Source organism: Antennarius striatus, chromosome 20, assembly GCF_040054535.1.
Source record: "Antennarius striatus isolate MH-2024 chromosome 20, ASM4005453v1, whole genome shotgun sequence".
NCBI classification, from domain to species: Eukaryota; Metazoa; Chordata; class Actinopteri; order Lophiiformes; family Antennariidae; genus Antennarius; species Antennarius striatus.
In genome coordinates, this window is record NC_090795.1 from 13,670,065 (window position 1) to 13,689,214 (window position 19,150).

Genomic DNA, 19,150 nt, shown 5'->3' on the forward strand with positions numbered 1-19,150 from the left:
TTTTGTTGTTGTTGTTTTTTAACTCATTCAATCATTCATTCATCTTCCAAACCGCGTTATCCGCTGAAGCGGGTCATAGGGAGCTGGAGCCTATCCCAGCTGGCATAGGGCATGAGGCGGGGGACACTGCGGGCATGACGCCAGTGCGCCACGGAGCCACACACAAAGACAGATAACCATGCACACACACACTCACTTCTACGGGCAATTTTGGACTGGACAATTAACCTGAAGCGCATATTTTTCGAGGTGGGAGGAAGCCGGAGAACCTGGAGAGAACCCACGCAGCAGGACTCAATCCTGGACCTCCCGTGTTGTGCGGCGACAGCGCTACCCACTGCGCCCTAATGCAATCAGCGGTAAAAGAAGAAGTAGATTTAGTTAGAAAAGTTAAAAGCCTATGTAGTTTCCTGGAGATGAGTGAGCATGACCTGTTTCTTGGTGCATGAAGGGTAGAGCCTAAACACACCCATCTTAAATCTACACATTGACTTAGTTCCTCCATTCTTTGTTAAGCCAACCTCCCAAACAATGTGTAACCGCCACCTCTTACTTCATTTCCTCTCCGTTTCCTGAAACACAGGAAATTGGGTAGTTTTGTCTCCCCCAGGTTGGAGAAAGGGAGGGTGGACTGCACCAAAGGTCGCCGACGCCATCTACCTGTAACAGTTACTCCTCAGGCCTGTGGATTGTCAGAATCCCAAGTTAAAAACGTGACATCACTGTGAAAGCTGCTTCACCTGACATACATACCCAGCAGCATTGATCCACCTTCAGGTCTCCTTCACTCCTCCTCCACAGATCCATTGTTTTATCAGCTCTTCCTCCTTCATCACATCTAAGGCTTGGGTCATCAAGTGTGTTTCAACACTCTCACTGGTTGCGTCAAGTATTTATACAAACTGACCTTTTCTTTTTCACGCTTCTTCTCCTCTTCACCTTTACGCTCATATCTCATCATCTTTTCTTGTGTCCTGCTCCCCGCTTTCCCTCCTTTCCATTTTCTTTTTTCTGTTTTCTCCTTCTCATGCCTCTCTCTCTCTTTCGGGCATTATTTCAATCCGTCACTCTCATCTTACTTTTCTCCTGTTCAGATTTTTTTTCTCTAATCATTAACTTGACTGTTCATCCATCTTTTTTGCACTGGATTCTCTTTCTATCAATCCAGCTCGTCGGTGGTCTCTCTCTAAAAAGGGTCGTCACACTGTTGTTTTTTGTGTTTTCTTACCTTGTTTTCTCATTTGTATTGAAAATATAGGAGTTTCACAATTTTGTCCATCATTAACCTTGCCTGAAACAGTAGTGCCCATCATCTTTTGTCAACAAATGATTCATAAAAGCTTGTTCAGGATATTAAATCGATTCAGCAGTCCACTGTAACATTCACACATCCTTGAAGCTCTAATATCTAATTCACTGTTCAAACAGTGTGTGTGTTGTGTGTTTCTCTCTAAAGCTTTAGGTTTAGGAATCAGTCAAATACAGACTTTAGTTTTAAGTGTAGTGTTTATAATTTCAGCTGAAAGTCCATTTTTGTCTGTTTCAGTTTACTGCTAAAAGAGTAATAAACTAATAATAATAATAATAATAATAATAATAATGGATTAGATTTATATAGCGCTTTTCTGGACACACTCAAAGACGCTTTACATTGGATCCATTATTCATTCACTCCTCATTCATACCTGGTAGATGGTAGACTACGTGTGTAGCCACAGCTGCCCTGGGGCAGACTGACGGCTACTATTCAACAAGAACCAATACTTAAAGCAGCAATTACAATGACAGTTTTACAGCACTTTAGCCTCATCTCTCATCTGAACAGGATGATCCTACTAATCTTATGGCTTTTATAAGAATCAATCTCTGAAACTGTGGTTGCTTTGCATTTCAACATGCACCGAGAATGTGCTTAATGAGATATTTTATTATATCTCTATAGTTGAAGTGGATGTTCAAGTAAAACCGGAAGTTGTAATTAGCATTAAATACAGGCTATTCCTGGAGTTAGTCTTACATTTGGTTGCTAAGTGCCTGTTTTACATAAACATGTCTTCATGGTTATGTAAAAAAGCTCATTACGACCTGCAGCAGTGTGTTGGACCAATGTCTGCTCTGCAAACCTGCTTCACCCATCTCGTCTTTGTCATTCATCACACTTGATGCTGCATGTTGTGTGCAGACAATGATCTGAAACAAATATATGCTGTGTTTGGTTAACACATCGATTCATAAAACCCCATTTACACAAGCAACAGACCATCAGAGATTGTTGTTTCAGTCTCTTCACTCTATTATTACAAGAAAGGTGGTTAACCCCTAAAGGCAGCCCTGACACATTTATCCTCAGAATGAGAGGTGTTGTCGTTCGTCTGATATATCAACACATCCTCATGTTCGGGACTAATACTCCTAAACTAGCCGTTGCTCTTTATTATGTTGAATGTGATTTCTGTTCAAAACCCGCTTCACCACTGTTGCGGGTCGCGGGGTTGCTGGAGCTATCCCAGCCGAGTCGAGGCGTAATGCAGGGTACACTCAGTGCACCGCGGAGCCACATGTAGATAGACAAACACGCATGCACATACTCTCATCTACAGGCAATTTGGGACCTGAAGCGCATGTTTTTGGGGGTGGGAGGTAGCGGAGACCCCACACAGACACGGGGAGAACAAGCAAACTCCGCACAGAGCGGGACTCAAACCAGGGAACCGCTTTGCACTGCGGCGACTGCGTCATCGTGACACCCAGGTCCACAACAGTCTACTAGTTAAAGCATTGTAGGAGGGCATTGCTCATCACTTTTTTGTTCGTGTCTTTTTCAGATCTTCCCATGGAGTACAATCCCTCTGATCATCCTCGGGCCAGCACAATATTCCTCAGCAAGTCGCAGACTGATGGTGAGTGTTTCTCCATAAGTGCCTGACATTTCACCTTAACTTACAGATAAGACACTGCATTATCAAAGGAGATTGTTCAGGGCAGAATGTAAGAAGGCAGGAGGGCCAAATGGTCCATTGGGAGTGTAAGACCTGTGATTATACGTCTGGGGCCGTGGTTGTATCACATGAGGTCAGCAGAGTGTGAGGCGAGGTGACGTTGTGTTCAAACAAAAAAACTGTGATGCAAACATTATTTTGATAGAGATGGAAATAAAATGCAGAGACAGTAAAGAGTGACTTTCCCTGGTAGGTCCACATTGCCCTCTAATGGCTGGAGGACTGGTCTGCATTCCTCTAAAGACAGTGGCACTAATGGTTTAGCCAGGATGTGCTTTAATCATCTAATGTTAGTTCTCTAATAAATCTATGTATCAAACACTGGAAACTGTTAAATGCTTCATGGGCCTTTAACCCTTTATGCTTGCTAAGTTTTTATTGTCACTCATCCTCAGATGGGGCTGGGAAGTGTCAGGTTACATATAAAGCAGTCTGCCAAGCTTTTTGTGTATCTTTATTGTCCAACTGGCACACTGTCTGTTTTGTATGGAAGCAGTTTGATTGATGCAGGGATTTTACATGTGCAGCTGTAAAATGGATCATTGATCAACCTCTTGTTCTGTAGCTTAAAGGCTGTAGGAGGGGTTCCTATAAAAGTCAAATACCATTCAGTGTTTGATTCCCACTGGGGTGTTTTCCTCGTCTCAGAGACCAATGCCTTTTAATTAATGGAAATATGATGAAGCTGTTGATAAGTGGCTTATTATTGTGTCATTTGCGCAGTGGAGAAAATTAGTTTCAGCCCCAGTTCCCATATCCTGAGGGCTGAGATATTGATCTGATGTTGGTTGCTCATTTATTAGCCTCAACTAGCTCTTGTGTGAATATACATTGAACTGTTTTTCACGTATGCTGTACACTGCATTTACTAAAGGCCATTGTGAATTTGTGTTGTAAGCAAACTTAGAGACAACTTGGACTTTGTGTTTTTTCAGTTGCTCTGCCAAACAAAAGAGGTAAGCATAAATGTCTCTGGTCTAATGGCAGGTGTGTTTGGTCCTTAGCATTCAGTCTCAAGCTTTTCTGTAGCTTTGGTTTTGAGCTGCATCGTCTTCTGTTAGTAGATGCCTTCACTGCTGGGCTGCTGATGTCATTCTGTGTGTGTGTGTGTGTGTGTGTGTGTGTGTGTGTGTGTGTGTGTGTGTGTGTGTGTGTGTGTGTGTGTGTGTGTGTGTGTGTGTGTGTGTGTGTGTGTGTGTGTGTGTGTGTGTGTGTGTGTGTGTGTGTGTGTGTGTGTGTGTGTGTGTTTAATCTACCAGACATTTTTAGACAGAATCAATAAACCTTCTGTATGTTGGCAGAGTGAACCATTCCCTTGTTTATAAGAAGGATAAATGTTATAATGCTAGAATCTGAATTAATATTTTTTCTTAAATCCGTTGAAAATATTTCTGTCTGGATTGTGATTGTGTTTTCTACTCATACAGTCATCCAGAAAAGAGGAGCTTCTTTTTGCAGCAGAGAAAAGCCAGACAAAAAGAAAACATATGCATTTGTGTGTAGGTGTGTGTAGGTGTGTGAGTCTGTGTGTTTTTGTGTCAGAGAGGTGAGAGGCAGACAGCGCTGTGGTGAGAGGCGCCAGACAGCTTGTTATGTCACTATGTGCGTGTGTGTGTACTCGTGCATGCGTGTGTGTGTGTGTGTGTATGTGTAAGTGTGTGTGTGCGTGTGTGTGTGCAGGCCTGTGCGAACACATGTGTGCATCTGCATTTTCTCCACTCTGCTTTGCTGGTTGTGTATTCTCCTACGTAAGAGTGAACATATAGACAAACATGGGCGCTCACACGCTGCGTGTGTTTCATCCCATGTTGAATTTGGTTTTGCATATGAGCTGATTTGTGTTAAAATACAGCAATGAAAACAAAACAGCTGAAAGAAGAATTTCTTTTCAGTAAATACAAGTATCTCACATTTAATCAGCTCTTATATTGGTGAATGTGATGAAAGTATTGTCAAAAAAAACCTCATTGTCACACATTAAAATACCGTTTCCAGTGTATTAGGAGAGAAAGACATTTTCAAGCTTTGAAATGTCGATTTAAAACTGCTTTGTGTTTTTTTGTTGTTGTTGCCATGTGAAATAACTGAGGACAAAAAGCTCGTCATCCAGTGTTTGTCCTTTGGTTCTATGATGCCAGCTGACTTGCAAACCCTTGGCAGACGCTGCTCTCTGTCTGTGAGGGTTGTGTACTGCACTCGTGCTGACCCACACATGCGGACACTGACACCTCTTCTCTCGCCTCTTTTCCAGTTCGGGAGAAACGCAAGAGCCTTTACATCAACCACGTAAGTAAGACACGGGAGTCGTGATGCTTTTATCATGTGACGCTGTTGATCGGATGTAACTTTGAATACAGGGTGATTGATTCTGATGTTCTGATTTTTTACAAGTTCACACACATTTCGGAGAACAAGGTAATGTAAAAATGTTGCTTGAATGCTTCTTTCATTGCCCCCACCCCCATCCCCACCCTGCCTCAAACCCTGATCATGTTTTAGTTCATCTTTATCTCTGCCTCTAAGTCTGACTGGATGGGATCAGTCTGTCTCTTTTAATGGGGAATAAACGATATAGTAAAGGCTTCAGTGATTTCAGATTCAATCAAATCAAAAGTTTGTCACTCAGTGGACGTTTTGGGACTCGTATGAAGATGAACTCCACCATAAATGTCATCTTTCACGTGAATCACACTAGACCAACAGCCTACCCTGCTCTCCATGGCTGCCAGAAGGCCCGTCAGGTGCTCCAAGTATAGACCACAGTCTGACATGTGTGTCTGTTTATATATGTATTTTTGTGCGTGAACAGCATCACCCAGGCCCCATGAGACGGAAGTACAGCTCATGTTCCACTATATTCCTTGACGACAGCACTGTCAGCCAGCCCAACCTCAAATACACCATCAAATGGTAAGGACACACTTGTTTCACACTGGTGTAAAGTCACAGTTCCCGTTTTGAATGGCCCTGAATATCCTTTGTTTGTCTTTACAGTGTAGCCCTCGCAATATACTATCACATTAAGAACAGGTATGTTTTCATTTATTCCCTTTGCAACTCCTGAATTCCACAGCTTCAGAGATCAGAATCAAACATTAGCAGACAAGCTTAACAATTTCAGAAAATAGTGTTTCCATGTAGGACTGTGGTAACTCTGTCTGTCAAAAATATGACATTTCAGTCTGGTTTTGCGTAATTCTCAGTGAATTTGATCTAAATTCTATAAGGGGCATTAAAGGTGCCTGTAAATCTGAAATAAACAGAGCAAGCCCAACAGAAGATAAAGAAAAGACACGTTTAGGATAAAGCCACAAAAATGAACCGATTGATTGATTTGATATGGTGAAGGATGAAGTTGTATTTTTTATTAAATGAGTCCCAATCCAGTGTTCTTTGTCATTCCAGAGAAGTTGACGGAAGAATGTTGTTGGACATATTTGATGAGAAGCTGCACCCACTGTCGGTAAGTCCATACCAATCCAATAAGAGAGTCAGCAGGAGCATTCCATTCATATGTATTCTTATATGCTTTCCTCCCAATAAATGCTAGGTTTCAGTCCAAACATTTCCTTAACTGCTTTATCAAAGAAAAAAAAAACCCCATCTATGAGCTCATGTTCGTGAACGATGTGTGTGTTTGTCTGGAAATGTTTATCCTTCTGTTGTAGAAATCTGAGATCCCTCCTGATTACGACAAACACGACCCCGAGCAGAAACAGATCTACCGCTTTGTCAGGACGCTGTTCAGCGCTGCACAGCTCACCGCTGAGTGTGCAATTGTCACACTGGTGAGTCTCAGAAAACAGAATGTGTTTTAAACGCGGAGCTGCACCTCCAGTCTTGTGGGCTATTGATGAAACTAATGTAGAACACGGCAAACAAGTTGACAACGACAAACAAGTAGACCCGCATTAAATAGGGTAGTGTTACACTGTTAGTGTTATTGTAAGCTATGTCAGTGACGGCGTTATCGCTGTGGAGTGAATCGATTTTCAGATCTTACATTCTCCACATACTGTTTATTTTTTAGGTGAACCGGTCTCACAGATAGTGTGAATGGTTTCTAAGAGGTGGGCCTGTGAGCCTGTGTGGTGACATCACAAATAAACGAGCAGCCAGTCCCGTTCCAGTGTTGAGTGTAAACACAAGCAAGCCTTTATTCTGCGTAAACTGAGAATGTTCTGTGCAGTGAAGTGAGAAGCATCTTATCTCCAGCTGTCAAACGTGTGGAAAAATAGTAAATTCACATCTTCCAATTCACAAATATTATCACCACTTTATAAGATCAAGTGTGCTGTACCTTATTATGTCATTGAACATAAGCAGTAGTAGTGTTGTGCACAGCCTGTGTTGTATAGGTGTGAATCGGCATATGGAAATGTTCAGCTATTTATGGAAATATCCTAAAGTGATTATTATATTTTATTCTGCAAATGTTGCATCAGTCTGATTTTTATGTAATTAAATTCTCCTTGTGGAAGAGTAATTTGAGTTTAAAATCTAATTGAATTGTGTAATGTCACGATTAAATTGTCTTGATGGCCAAAAACAGTTGTGGATCCAGTCTGTGCTGAGGCTGATCAGACAGGTTATCATGACCTGTCCTGTTAGGAAACGCCGTTTCACTTGTTCTCTTCTGCCTTCCCGACAATCTTTCTAAATGTTCATATGTGGACTTCATACCTTCCTCTTTCATCACATGAACAGCTCAGTTTATCTCTCTGCAAATTGTGTTGCCAGAAATACTTTAAAGTAATCCAGTTTTCACAGGTGAGATGAGGAAATGCTTTCAAAAACAATTTCTCTTCCTGCTGCAGGGATATTCCGTATAAACCTGTTTAAAACATTAGTTTTACTCTCCCTTCTCTTATTTCTCTTGCCCTCTTGCTCCGACTATTGTCAAATCACTCCTGGTCATTTCAATAATTAACTCTTTCGCCACTGATCTGCCCAGAAACATGTCTTTCCACACTATGTCGCTCTGGCAGACACGTGTGACCCTGCAGACTGGGAAGTTCAGGGTTAACATAACTGCCCCGGTGACCTAGTATTGAGTTACTGTGTTCCTGACAGATGCAAGCATGTGTGAACTGTGTGGAGGGCTGAATGGGTGAATGGGTGAGCCCTCATGTTAGTGGCAGGAAACAAAAGCAGGCTAATGCAGCTATCTGTGCGTGTCTTTGTCTTTATGCGTAGGCATCCTCTGATATAAATGTGTCAGAGGAACTCTGTGCACACAAAGTTACGCTGGACTGGCACCAGGCCAACCTCATCATCACAGCCTCTTCAACCCCCAGGGTCCAGTCTAGCATGCCACCAGTAATTGAATAGGGCTGGTGGCTAGCTCCGCTAGACGCCACTGGGCATTCTCTTTCACTTCCCAGTCATTACATCAGAGATCAGGAAAGGAAAGGATTCTTAAAGGAATGGAGACGACAGCGATCCAGAAAGTCTGCTTGTCTTCTGTAATGGGGATGGATCACAGCACAAGAAGGAAGGGCAACACAATTTAGTATTTGACTTTACTGCTGCACTCATTTCCATATCATCCGGTGCTGTATCACATGTTTTATATGACACACATACTGCTGCTGCATTTAAAGTTTTAGTGACTCAGGAATCACCAAATAAACCATGATGGATTTTTAAGTTGTTTTTTTATAGTTATCTCTCTGCTGTGACTTTCTAACAGTCTGTGGACTCTCTTATTGTTTTGGGGGGCTTTGCTTATTTCCTGCAACCTGGTTTGGTGTGTGTTTGCAGGTTGGAACACAAAAGCTAGGTTAGCACCGCCTGCAGGCACAAAACCCAACCCAGCATGGCTTGTTAGCTTTAGGAGGGAAGGAGATAAGTCAGGCAGCAGAGTGTGATCGTTTCTCCCCTCTTCCAGCCTGTTGACTGCTTGTCTGAACCAGGAGCTACATTTTCATGTTGCATGAATAGGTGGCCTTCTGCTTTGCCAGTTTTCTAGGATCATTCATTAGTTTTTAATAAATAGTGTAGTTATTATGCATAAATGCACTAAAAATGCCACTACAGAATCTGCCTTGGTAGATCTGCTTTTACTACTGTACTCTATCTATGCTTTATGCTCCCAACGCTGAACTGTATTCTGTTGAGCCTGCAGTATATATTTGATTTCGACTTAAATCATAACCTGACTATGGACCAGAAACAGACAACCATAAGGTGGGGATTCTGTTTGCAGTTTTTTTGAGTGTGGAGCAGTTTCAAAATCAGATTTCATCAGAAAACTCTGATGTGTGGTAGCATTCGTCTGCAAGCTCGACGTGAAGCTGCCTCCATGCAGCAGATCACTGCAGCATTGATGTTTGACAAAGAATAAAAATTCAGTGGACTGTATTACAAAGCGGTGATCGGTCAGACAAAGCTCCTGCCCCGTGGGCTGCAGACTGTGGGAATTGTTGTGAGTGGAAGAGGGAAATGAAAATGCAGAGAGAGGTGGAGTGTTTCCATCCACGCATAGATTTTAATGAGCAAGCAACGAGGAAGCCGGATTCCATCTGGTTCTGACATCTCGTTATTGTGATGTTACCTGGGGGGGGGGGGGGGGGGGGTTGGCAGGAGAGTGAAAAATAGTAGGCAGCAAACTAACTCTGCAGCTGAATGTAGACGGGGAGAGAAGAGGCTGATTAAAAACAGAAACCGCTGGGAAAACATTCTGGTGAAACAGATGAAACATCAGTATATTGATTGATTGATTATTAATCCCTGAGGAAATTTCACATATCCACTGCTCAGACATAAATAATAAATACTAGATAAACACTACACTAACAGACATCGTTGGGTTTTTTTTTTAATTTTTATTTTATATACTGATTTTAATCCCCAAAGAGAATTTAGTGGAACATTCTAGTTGAATCATGCATATATTAGTGTGTACAGGCCCTGAACACACAATCACACACAGGGGGCCTGTATGCATGCAGGAGAGGTAGAGTGGTGGGAAGCCCCGATGTGGATCACCCAAATGAGCAACTCTGGGTGTTTTTTTGAGTGGGAGCAGGAATCAAACTGCTGATCTTGGAAAATTTGACGACCCGCTCTACTGCCCGCTCTACCGCCATATTGTATACAGGGCCGCCACTGCCGTCCCTACGACACATATATAACAACAATGGGACATATACTAAAGTACAAAGAGTATAAAATAGAATAAAGTGCCATCAGTGCCAGTTTGTGTTGTGCTCATGTTCTGGAAGGACACAGAGGTCTCACATGTAACATGTCTTTGTCTAAGGTGTATTTAGAGAGACTCCTGACCTACGCTGAGATCGACATTTGCCCTGCCAACTGGAAGAGAATCGTGTTGGGAGCCATCCTCCTGGCATCTAAGGTGTGGGACGACCAGGCGGTCTGGAACGTCGACTACTGCCAAATACTCAAAGACATCACTGTGGAGGACATGTGAGTGGCTGGACACACATACTGTAGATGTAATGAAGCGACACCAGTAGGTTCCGTAGGATCAGGTCAGACCTGATAAATACTTGTATTATCTTCATAGAAGCATATGAATAATAATATAGAACCTCCTGTAAGCATTAAAGAAATGTTTTTTTTTTCTCAAATGAAACAGACCAGCTTGCAGCCCGGACAGTTTTTGAGGAAAACAATAGTTTTAGTCAATGCCCAATTTATTTCCTTTCCAGATCTCACTGATCAGATAGTGTTAGTCTTAGTTATTAGCCATACTTCTTAACTACTGAGCTTGTCTTCGCCCCATTTAGCTTCTGACTCTGAGCATTATTGAAGAGGTATAATTTGTGTTCTGGATATGTTCAGAGTGGCGTCTTTTCTTGTGGCTCCTGGTTTGATTGGTATTGTAGTCCTTATTCGTTGTTCGAGTGAAATGTATTCATGATGCCTCCTAAAACCACACAAAAATATATTTTATTCTCAGTTATTGTTCATGATTTCCCAATGAGGGAATGACCTAAATCTACACTATAATGTCGACAAGCTCAAACAATAGCTGGTTTATTAGAGATGGATGGATTCTACTGTTCCTAATGAAACAGGATATTATTTGCAGGGATTAACCTTGAAGTTTCTGTATTCACATATTGACTGTATGATCGTCAGTCACACCGGTAGTGTGTGTGTGGGACAGAGAAAAAGCATCTTGTTGTAACGCCACAGGAATCCATCTTATTCTAGAGAACACAGTGCTGCAGACGTGTCACCAATGGTTCATATTTCCATCCTAGGGCTCATATTTTATGGGGCAGTGACTGTTATCCACCTGTTTCAGACTCTCCAGCGAGAAGAGCCAGACACGAGCTTCTGCTATACTTCCATATGGCAATTTAGCAGAAAGTGATTCTTACACAAAGATTGCTTCAGAATATCCAATCTAGCTGTGTTTTCTATCTATTCTCCTGAAAATACACAACTAGATTCCCCTTCCCAATTCGTGACAGACTAGAACGTAACTGAAATACCTGCTGAAATCTCTGGTAAGAATTCTGAGGACCAGAGAAACCCAAGAAATAGATGAGAACAGTGCCAAGGCAAGATTAAAAAGAAGCAGCATTATTAGGCAGAGTTTAGCTACAGCAGACTAAATATAGCTCGTCTCTTGCTGCATGCCTGTGAGTGTGTGTGGGTGGGGGTAAAAAGACGAAGGAAGAAGAGATGCTTCTTGTGCAGGTTACAGTGCAAAATGAATCAGTGATGGATGAAGATGAACAGATGAAGGCAGCTGGCAGGGATGCAACACAAGGGCCTGCAAGGCAACAGTATTTTAAGGATTTGGGATTAATTTTCTGTTTTGCTTTTCATATTCAAATATATCTTATTTCCAAGATGAGGAAAGGTTTCTCTGTGTCTGCTCTGAGGGATTTGGGTAGTGTGCGTTAATGAGAAGACACACAGTCTGTGTGTGTGTGTGTGTGATGATGGGATTTCTAGGATAGTCTCATGAGCATTAAAATTCTCTGCAGTCTCACTTCATCTTCAGCCTTTTTATTTATAGACGCAACAAAACAAACTTCACTTCAGTCTCAACCAGGTCAGCTTTGTGCATGTAGTTACTCATCTTCTCTGTGTCTCTAAAAAGGAACGAACTGGAGCGTCAGTTCCTAGAGCTGCTTCAGTTCAACATCAACGTGCCGTCCAGCGTCTACGCCAAGTATTACTTTGACCTGCGCTCTCTGGCCGAGGCCAACAACCTCAGCTTCCCCCTAGAACCCCTCAGCCGGGACAAGGCCCAGAAACTAGAGGTGAGGTCCAACTTCTTCTCACATGAAAGCAATAACAAGTGCAATTTATTGATCCCACTGATTGCTGAGTCTGATCATACAGGTAAGTTTCTACTGGAAAAACATACCATAGATGTGGATGAGGGTTAGATGCAGGCAACTGATTCGCTGTGGCGACCCCTGAAGGGAAAAGCCGAAAGGAAAAGAAGAAGATGTGGATGATGTTTTTATGCAATTATTAATTTCTTTTAATAATCCTCCTCCTCTGACTTCAGGCCATCTCACGGTTGTGTGATGACAAATACAAGGACTTGAGGAAACAAGCCAAGAAGCGGTCGGTGAGTGCAGACAACCTGACGGTGGTGCGGTGGTGTCCAGCCATCATCTCCTAACACTGGCCGTCTGCAGCGCCGGATAGACTGTCAGATGCACTGCACGGTATTTCTGGATGGTAAGCAGCCACAGCAGGTGGACAGCAGACCTGTTGGTCAATGGATCTGTCTGGAACACACACACGTACACGCACGCACGCACACATGCGCGCGCACACACACACGCACACACACACACACAGACAATCTCTAACACACAGTCGCCCCTTCTAGTCGTTGTACATAAAAGAAACCCACTGGCTGACTGTACTGAACCAAACAGAGCTGAGCTGGACCAAACTGAGTGTAAAAGTGAATGATAATGAATGATAAAGAAAAGAAATGCGCCGATCTGACGACAAAATGAAGGCGGGAATAGAAGAGAAGAAGAAGTGGATGAGGACTGCAGCAGCATTCCATGATTCCCTCTGAGGCTAGCCTGGTTGACTGAGGGAGGCTGTGGACATTCCTTTTAATTTACAGTAGTTCTCTACTTCAGTGTCTGAGCCGAAGTATTAGGTGATAGTATTTGTTTTGACAGCTTACAGGCATGTTTTAAAACTTCTAACATGCTCAATTCTTTATGTTTTTGTTAATCTGTTTCTTTTTTAATTAGTTTTTTATTCCAGTCCTTCAATAACGTCAGCGAGCAGCACACAGGACAATCGTGTACATCCCCTCTTTGCATCTGGCTCATGTATTTGACTGGACTACATATCATTCGCCCTCCATTCATTTGCATCATAGCCAGGCAGTTGGGGCTAATATTCATAACGCTAATGTCGAAAAGGCAAATCAGTGTTTAGCTTCAGGTCACTGTGGCAGCACCAGGAATTCAGCTGCTGTCACTTAAAGCAATATCCCTGCATCGCTTTTCTGTTGTGATGCAATGTGATGAAGCACGTATACCTGGGAGACGACTGCCTGGGCGGCAGTGGCCCACTACTCTGTCATATTTGAGACATACTGTAGAGCTGATGACGTACTAAATTCACTGCCATCTTCCTGACCTGTGGTGCCTGTAATAAGCATATTTAACACTTTTCCCCTTTCCTCTGGAGGAATAGAACAAATAACTGGAGTATTTTTTTCCTTTAACATTTTGTACAGTTCTTCCAGCTGACAGAGAAACAGCACAAATGGAATTCTGGCATCTAGAACCCATTAGAGGCAACATTCTTCAGGGTTGTTTTAAGGAGGAAAGAAATGAACGAAAGAGCATTAAGTGACGATTCAAACACTGCGAGAAATGTTCGATTGTATACATTTTGCTAAATTGTCTCTGTACAGTGTAAATACAGCACCAGTGTGCAAAATCTGTAGATGGATATCATACTGTAGAAAACCAGAATGATGTTAGAGTATTTATATTGGATCCATTTTTACTGTACAAGAGGGAGAGGGTAAATATGTTTGCTTTCTTGCTCCTATGACAAATCAAGTGAAGTATTAAGACTTAAATGGGAGACACCACTCTGTCTGTTTTGTTGTTACGATGTTGTCACACTGCAGAAAATGACTTTTTTTTGTGTTACATATAATTATTAGATAATACAAGACAATTAATATGACTGTGTGGAAGCATTGCCAGATTCATGTGTGTTTAAGTGATAATGCTCGTTTTTTTTATGGAAACCCCCAACTGACAAAATGTAATAAAAGGTGAAAACACACTAAGTGAATACATCAGTCAAGAGTATTGTTTTCTGTATAATTCAGCTTGTGTAAAAAGCTTCATGGTTTTTCTTCCACCTCTTAACAGTTTTTCTTACCCATTAATCTTTTAATAAAGACAATTAAAACTAAACTCTTATATATCTTATAATAAAACACATTTCTAAACATTGCATCTCAGGACTTTTTTTGCATGGCAGCAACACAGCCAGTGTTTAAAACCTATTGGCAGCAAAGCTGGGGTAGTGAATTGTATGAGCCAGCATCATCACATCTGCTGCACATTTGGGAAAGATCCGCAAAAAAACAAAAAAAAAAGATTAAATCTGTGTTAAGACCAGTAAGAAAGAAACAAAAAAGGTGTTGATAAGTTTTAATGATCAACTGATTTGTGGTAAAGGATTGATACATTTTACCAACTGATTGTTTTATATTTATTATTATTTAACTAACATTGAATTAATTGATGTATCAGTCAAAACTTTGACTTAATAAAAAAACCTTTTTTTACATGTTGTCATTTTTTGGGCTCCATAGAATCTGGTGTTTACTGGAGATAATTGAAATTGAACGAATCATTTCGTTTGCTTGACAAATATTCAGAAGAAAATAATGCAAGAATATAATACAGGTTTTCTCTGTCTGGGTTTCATTCTGCAATGGGTTGATTAAAGTGTGAAATATTTCCTTAATAACAGCTTTATGATCTTCGATGTTTGCCTTATGATCAACAGGACTAACATTTTCCTCCCGTGCATCAGGCAAACAGGCCGTGGAGTTTATAATTAACCTGCATCTTGGACGAGGACACAAAAATGTTGGATTAAAGTCCAGATTAAATTGTGATGTGTGTCACCATCAATCTGTTTGGTTATTTATGAATTTTATTCCTTCGATTTCCGTCCTGTTGTTCATAGAATTAGACGGTCGGTTACATTTCCAGTGCCGACCCAGAGGTGTGTTTTGGGAACAGATTTACACCAAGGTGCTGAAGATGTGAAGTAAATGAAAAGGTGTTGCGACTTGGATGGGCAGTTGTTTTTGCACGAGTGAGTGAAAACTTAAGTGTGTCTTTATAGGAAAGTTACTGGAGTTGCTCAATTCAAAGATTGTATATCCTATTTATTATGTGTGTGTGTGTGTATACATACAGCCCCGGTCTGCTGTTCTCTGGAGCCACAGGTGAACGTCAGTGCCATGTAGTTAATGTAACCTTTGAGCCTGACAGTAAATACGCTGGCTGTGTGGCGTCCTATCAGATAGGTAGGTGTGTGTCATAGCCTTGTGCACTGAACTCTACCTCTGCATAGTCTCTACTTTTATTTTTTTCTTTCTCTTTGGCATTTTATGGATTTCATTCATTGTATTAATTGCTTTTAATTCTGTAAAGCACTTTGTGTTGCATGTCCTAGCAGGAAAAGCGCTCTACAAATAAAGTTGATTAATTGATCATGTGAGATCATGATAATTCAAACTCACCCTTTACAGGGCAGTCATTGAAATACTTTGAAATTCAAACATTCGGTGTTAGAGTGTTGCTGGAGGACATAACAAAATGATTTTTGTTGTAACATTTTTAAAAATAATTCAAATCAAATTCCTAAAATAGTCCATCACACAAGTGCTGTAGCTGTGACTGTTGATTTTTCATTGATTGATCGAGAAGTTTGACTGTATTCTATTAAAAATCAGCGCATCTTCTATTTTCAGAGTCCTGTTCCTGCTCTCAGTTCGCCAAACATTTTTCTCTGTGTGACTTTGGCTATGATTTATAGAACTGCTCCCACTCTTTCTCTAATGAAGCAGTGTTTAGAAATCCTGTGCAAGAATAAACTTAAAATCCTTGCAATAAACCAAGTCTATGTTTTTTCTTTAAATCCATCAATTGCCAAAAGCTGACAATGCAGACATCATGGTGTCTTGAGTGCTATGTCAATATTTCGATTTGCGCTATAACTGAGGTAACACAAAAATTATATTCTTCTCATTTAGAATTCTATAATAGCCCTGGTTTATATTTCAGTCGCTGCTCTGATAATGATGATAAAGGTCAGCGTAATGCAATGAAGAGGTGCTGTAGCTTTTGAGAGAACGATGTTCTGTATGTGCTACATCTACCACAACTTACTGAAAGACGACACAGATCCACAAACTGAAATGTCAAAACATATTTATTGTTTTAACGCACACCACGTCTTACAATCTCTCATCCTCACTCCATTTCCTTTAAAGGAATTTTAAGAAAAATACAGCTTTGTTCTCTATCGATGCAATGTGGTTTTCATTTAATAGGGACTAAATTCTTTGTACTACTTGAAATGATCTTTTATTCGAAATACGTTTATTATTTGTGTTCTTTTTGGCTTTGATTTGGTTTTCACCATCAGATGTTGGACACCTTTTTACTAACTTTTCTGTTGATGGAAAAGTTCAAATGCATGTAATGACTTAAGACTTGAGGAATAGAACTCGACAGTGTCACTGAAATATAGTGATCATTCTCTGTTGGATTGTCTCTACAAACCAAACTGACATGTTCTTGTAAATATGTGTATTGCAGCCTTATAATGATTATATCATGTCTGTAGCATAACATCCCAGAGGCATTGAAGTGAGTATAAATCGGATTCCTGATGTCCAAAAGCCTTTACTATCCCGATGTATTATATTTTTTCCCATCGGACATTATAGAGAAACAAAGGGTCATTACACTCACCCTCAAGCCCTGTGATGCATGTTGTTGACCCTGAAGTTGTGTAGGAATGTTTGACACTGATACCAGCAACAGGCAACACAACATGATCTTGCTTTCAAGCTATCTCCATGATTAATAACGTCTGAATGGGGTCAGCTGTCTGAGGGAAAATTCAACCAACAGAGCTTCAAACATGAAAGTATTCACTGGATTTTATTTTATCGTATTTTTTATTGCTCTGATTATATGCTTTTGCTTTTATCCATATTTTATTTTTTTAATCGATTAATTTTACTTATAATATTTGAGCCATTCTGTCTTTTATAATGTTTGTTCTTTTTTATTTATTTGCCTGTACAGCACTTTGGTCGACTGCGGTTGTGGTAAAGTGCTCAACAAATAAAGATTGGATTGGATTGGATTGATAAAAGACTTAACATTACGAGCCGTCTCAAAGACACAGCCCTGCTTTAGACGTTGATGGTTTTATTCTGACTTTCTTTAACAATGACTCCATATCTGCATATCAGTTACTCCATTACTACACACTGAACAAAGAAATGTCCTATAAAGTATGAATCTTCAGCAAATTACATGTCCAATTCTCTAGCTGACTAATGTCACATAGAACACTAAGTCCATAATAATACATTTAAAAACACAACTTGAAAAGTATTTGTTGTATCACTAATAAGACTGCACAATACTAGTGGGAAAAATGACATTGCCAAATAACATTTTACAATGTTGTGCTATATGTGGACTCTCATTTTCAGTGTTTTGGGGTCTGTGCTGTTCTGTGATAGAACTTTACCCTCCTTTGAGGGTAAAATTTGAGAAAAAATTTTCCCCACAAAATTACAAGCGGACAAGATAAATAATTTCTATACTGTATTTTCTTACCATTTCAAACAATGTTAAATATCTGCTAATTCTATGTAAAGAAAAACTGACTGCACCAAGAGATAAACCTATCTTTATTCTGATCAGTCAGAAGATGAGAACCCTGCAGGTTTTCCTTTTGTGTCAAGCAGCAAACAAAGTTCCAACATGAGTTAAAATGCCTGACTTGATGTCTCCCATGATGTGTTGTCGGCATATTGGGGTGTCTTTACTAAAAGAACACACTGGCCAACTCTCGCTTAAGAAAGTTATTGGTTCATCCTTAATGATCATTAATAGATTACATCAGCTGGACAGTATATCAAATTACCTCAGTGGGAGATCCAATAATGCTACTGAAGTTACATGCATACCACTACAATAATACTTTTTTTATTCTGTGAAATCAGAGGATGTGTTTGGAGGTCATAATTACTGGAGAAATATTGTTTCGTCAGTCAGTAAAAAAGAAATCTGACTGTCCATAACTTGGCTTTTAAAAGTACAGTAGTTGATATATACACACACAAACATACTGAAAATTAGCCTTAACTTCCGGGTAGACGACGGAAGCATGATAGTGTGAGGTTTTCAAGTGAGCTTGGGAAGAGAGATACTGTATATATACAGTATATAGGTGGGAAGAGATATATACACTCAGTATATACTCTGTGTGTGTGAGTGTGTATATATATACATACAGTATATACAGTATATACACTCTAGCCTTGTGAGATTCTTACTGTGATCCCATATGGAGGTGCTAATAACTATTGATCTGTAGTGATTATAAGCCAAATCCAGCTTTAGCCATGCGTCCCACCAGAGACCTTTTCCATGCTGGAAAACAAAGTTGTATTCCTAATACAACTTTGTATTAGGAATATATTTCTTGTTATATTAAAGTGTGCATAATCCTGGTTTTATAATTATAGCATTAATTTGTTTTGGCTTTTGTAGAAATGATTGAATAGTTCTATATTACATCCATTTGCAATAACATTTCATACATCGTCATTGGTTGTGGGAACATACAGTTACATCTTCTATTTCACAAGGGACAAACCATGCTTTTTGCATGTCTGCATGTAAACTTGATTTATTACTGTAAGATGCAGTATGAGATGCTTGTTTGATTATGAAGCAGCCGTTTTGAACATGCTCAATATTGTGCTTGAGAACTTAATACAGCAATTTAGAGTGAGTAAGCCAGGAGGCTTGTTACCCTCCTGTAAAGACGACCAGCAGCACCAAAATATCTTTGCAATGCCACGATGGGGACGTGCCTTTGAGAGTGTGTTA

The 19,150-nt window shown here is 40.4% G+C and overlaps 1 protein-coding gene across 5 annotated transcripts in view; it reads left to right on the top strand.

The window, feature by feature from the left end:
* ccny (cyclin Y) overlaps positions 1 to 16,124 on the top strand; it is a 33,019-nt gene extending 16,895 nt beyond the window's left edge. The window contains exons 2-13 of one of the 5 annotated variants that reach the window (XR_011039041.1): positions 2,826 to 2,900; positions 3,935 to 3,955; positions 5,251 to 5,285; positions 5,391 to 5,414; positions 5,809 to 5,909; positions 5,994 to 6,029; positions 6,405 to 6,462; positions 6,668 to 6,787; positions 10,264 to 10,430; positions 12,085 to 12,247; positions 12,502 to 12,677; positions 13,708 to 16,124. Coding sequence is in view for 4 of the 5 variants with exons in the window: in XM_068343944.1 (XP_068200045.1) it covers positions 2,826 to 2,900; positions 3,935 to 3,955; positions 5,251 to 5,285; positions 5,391 to 5,414; positions 5,809 to 5,909; positions 5,994 to 6,029; positions 6,405 to 6,462; positions 6,668 to 6,787; positions 10,264 to 10,430; positions 12,085 to 12,247; positions 12,502 to 12,618 (917 nt within the window). In the remaining variant the exon portion in view is untranslated. Of the gene's footprint in view, positions 1 to 2,825; positions 2,901 to 3,934; positions 3,956 to 5,250; positions 5,286 to 5,390; positions 5,415 to 5,808; positions 5,910 to 5,993; positions 6,030 to 6,404; positions 6,463 to 6,667; positions 6,788 to 10,263; positions 10,431 to 12,084; positions 12,248 to 12,501 lie in introns of all 5 variants that reach the window. The other 4 variants (XM_068343944.1, XM_068343946.1, XM_068343945.1 and 1 more) reach the window with 4 other exon arrangements.
* Positions 16,125 to 19,150: the final 3,026 nt, after the last annotated feature.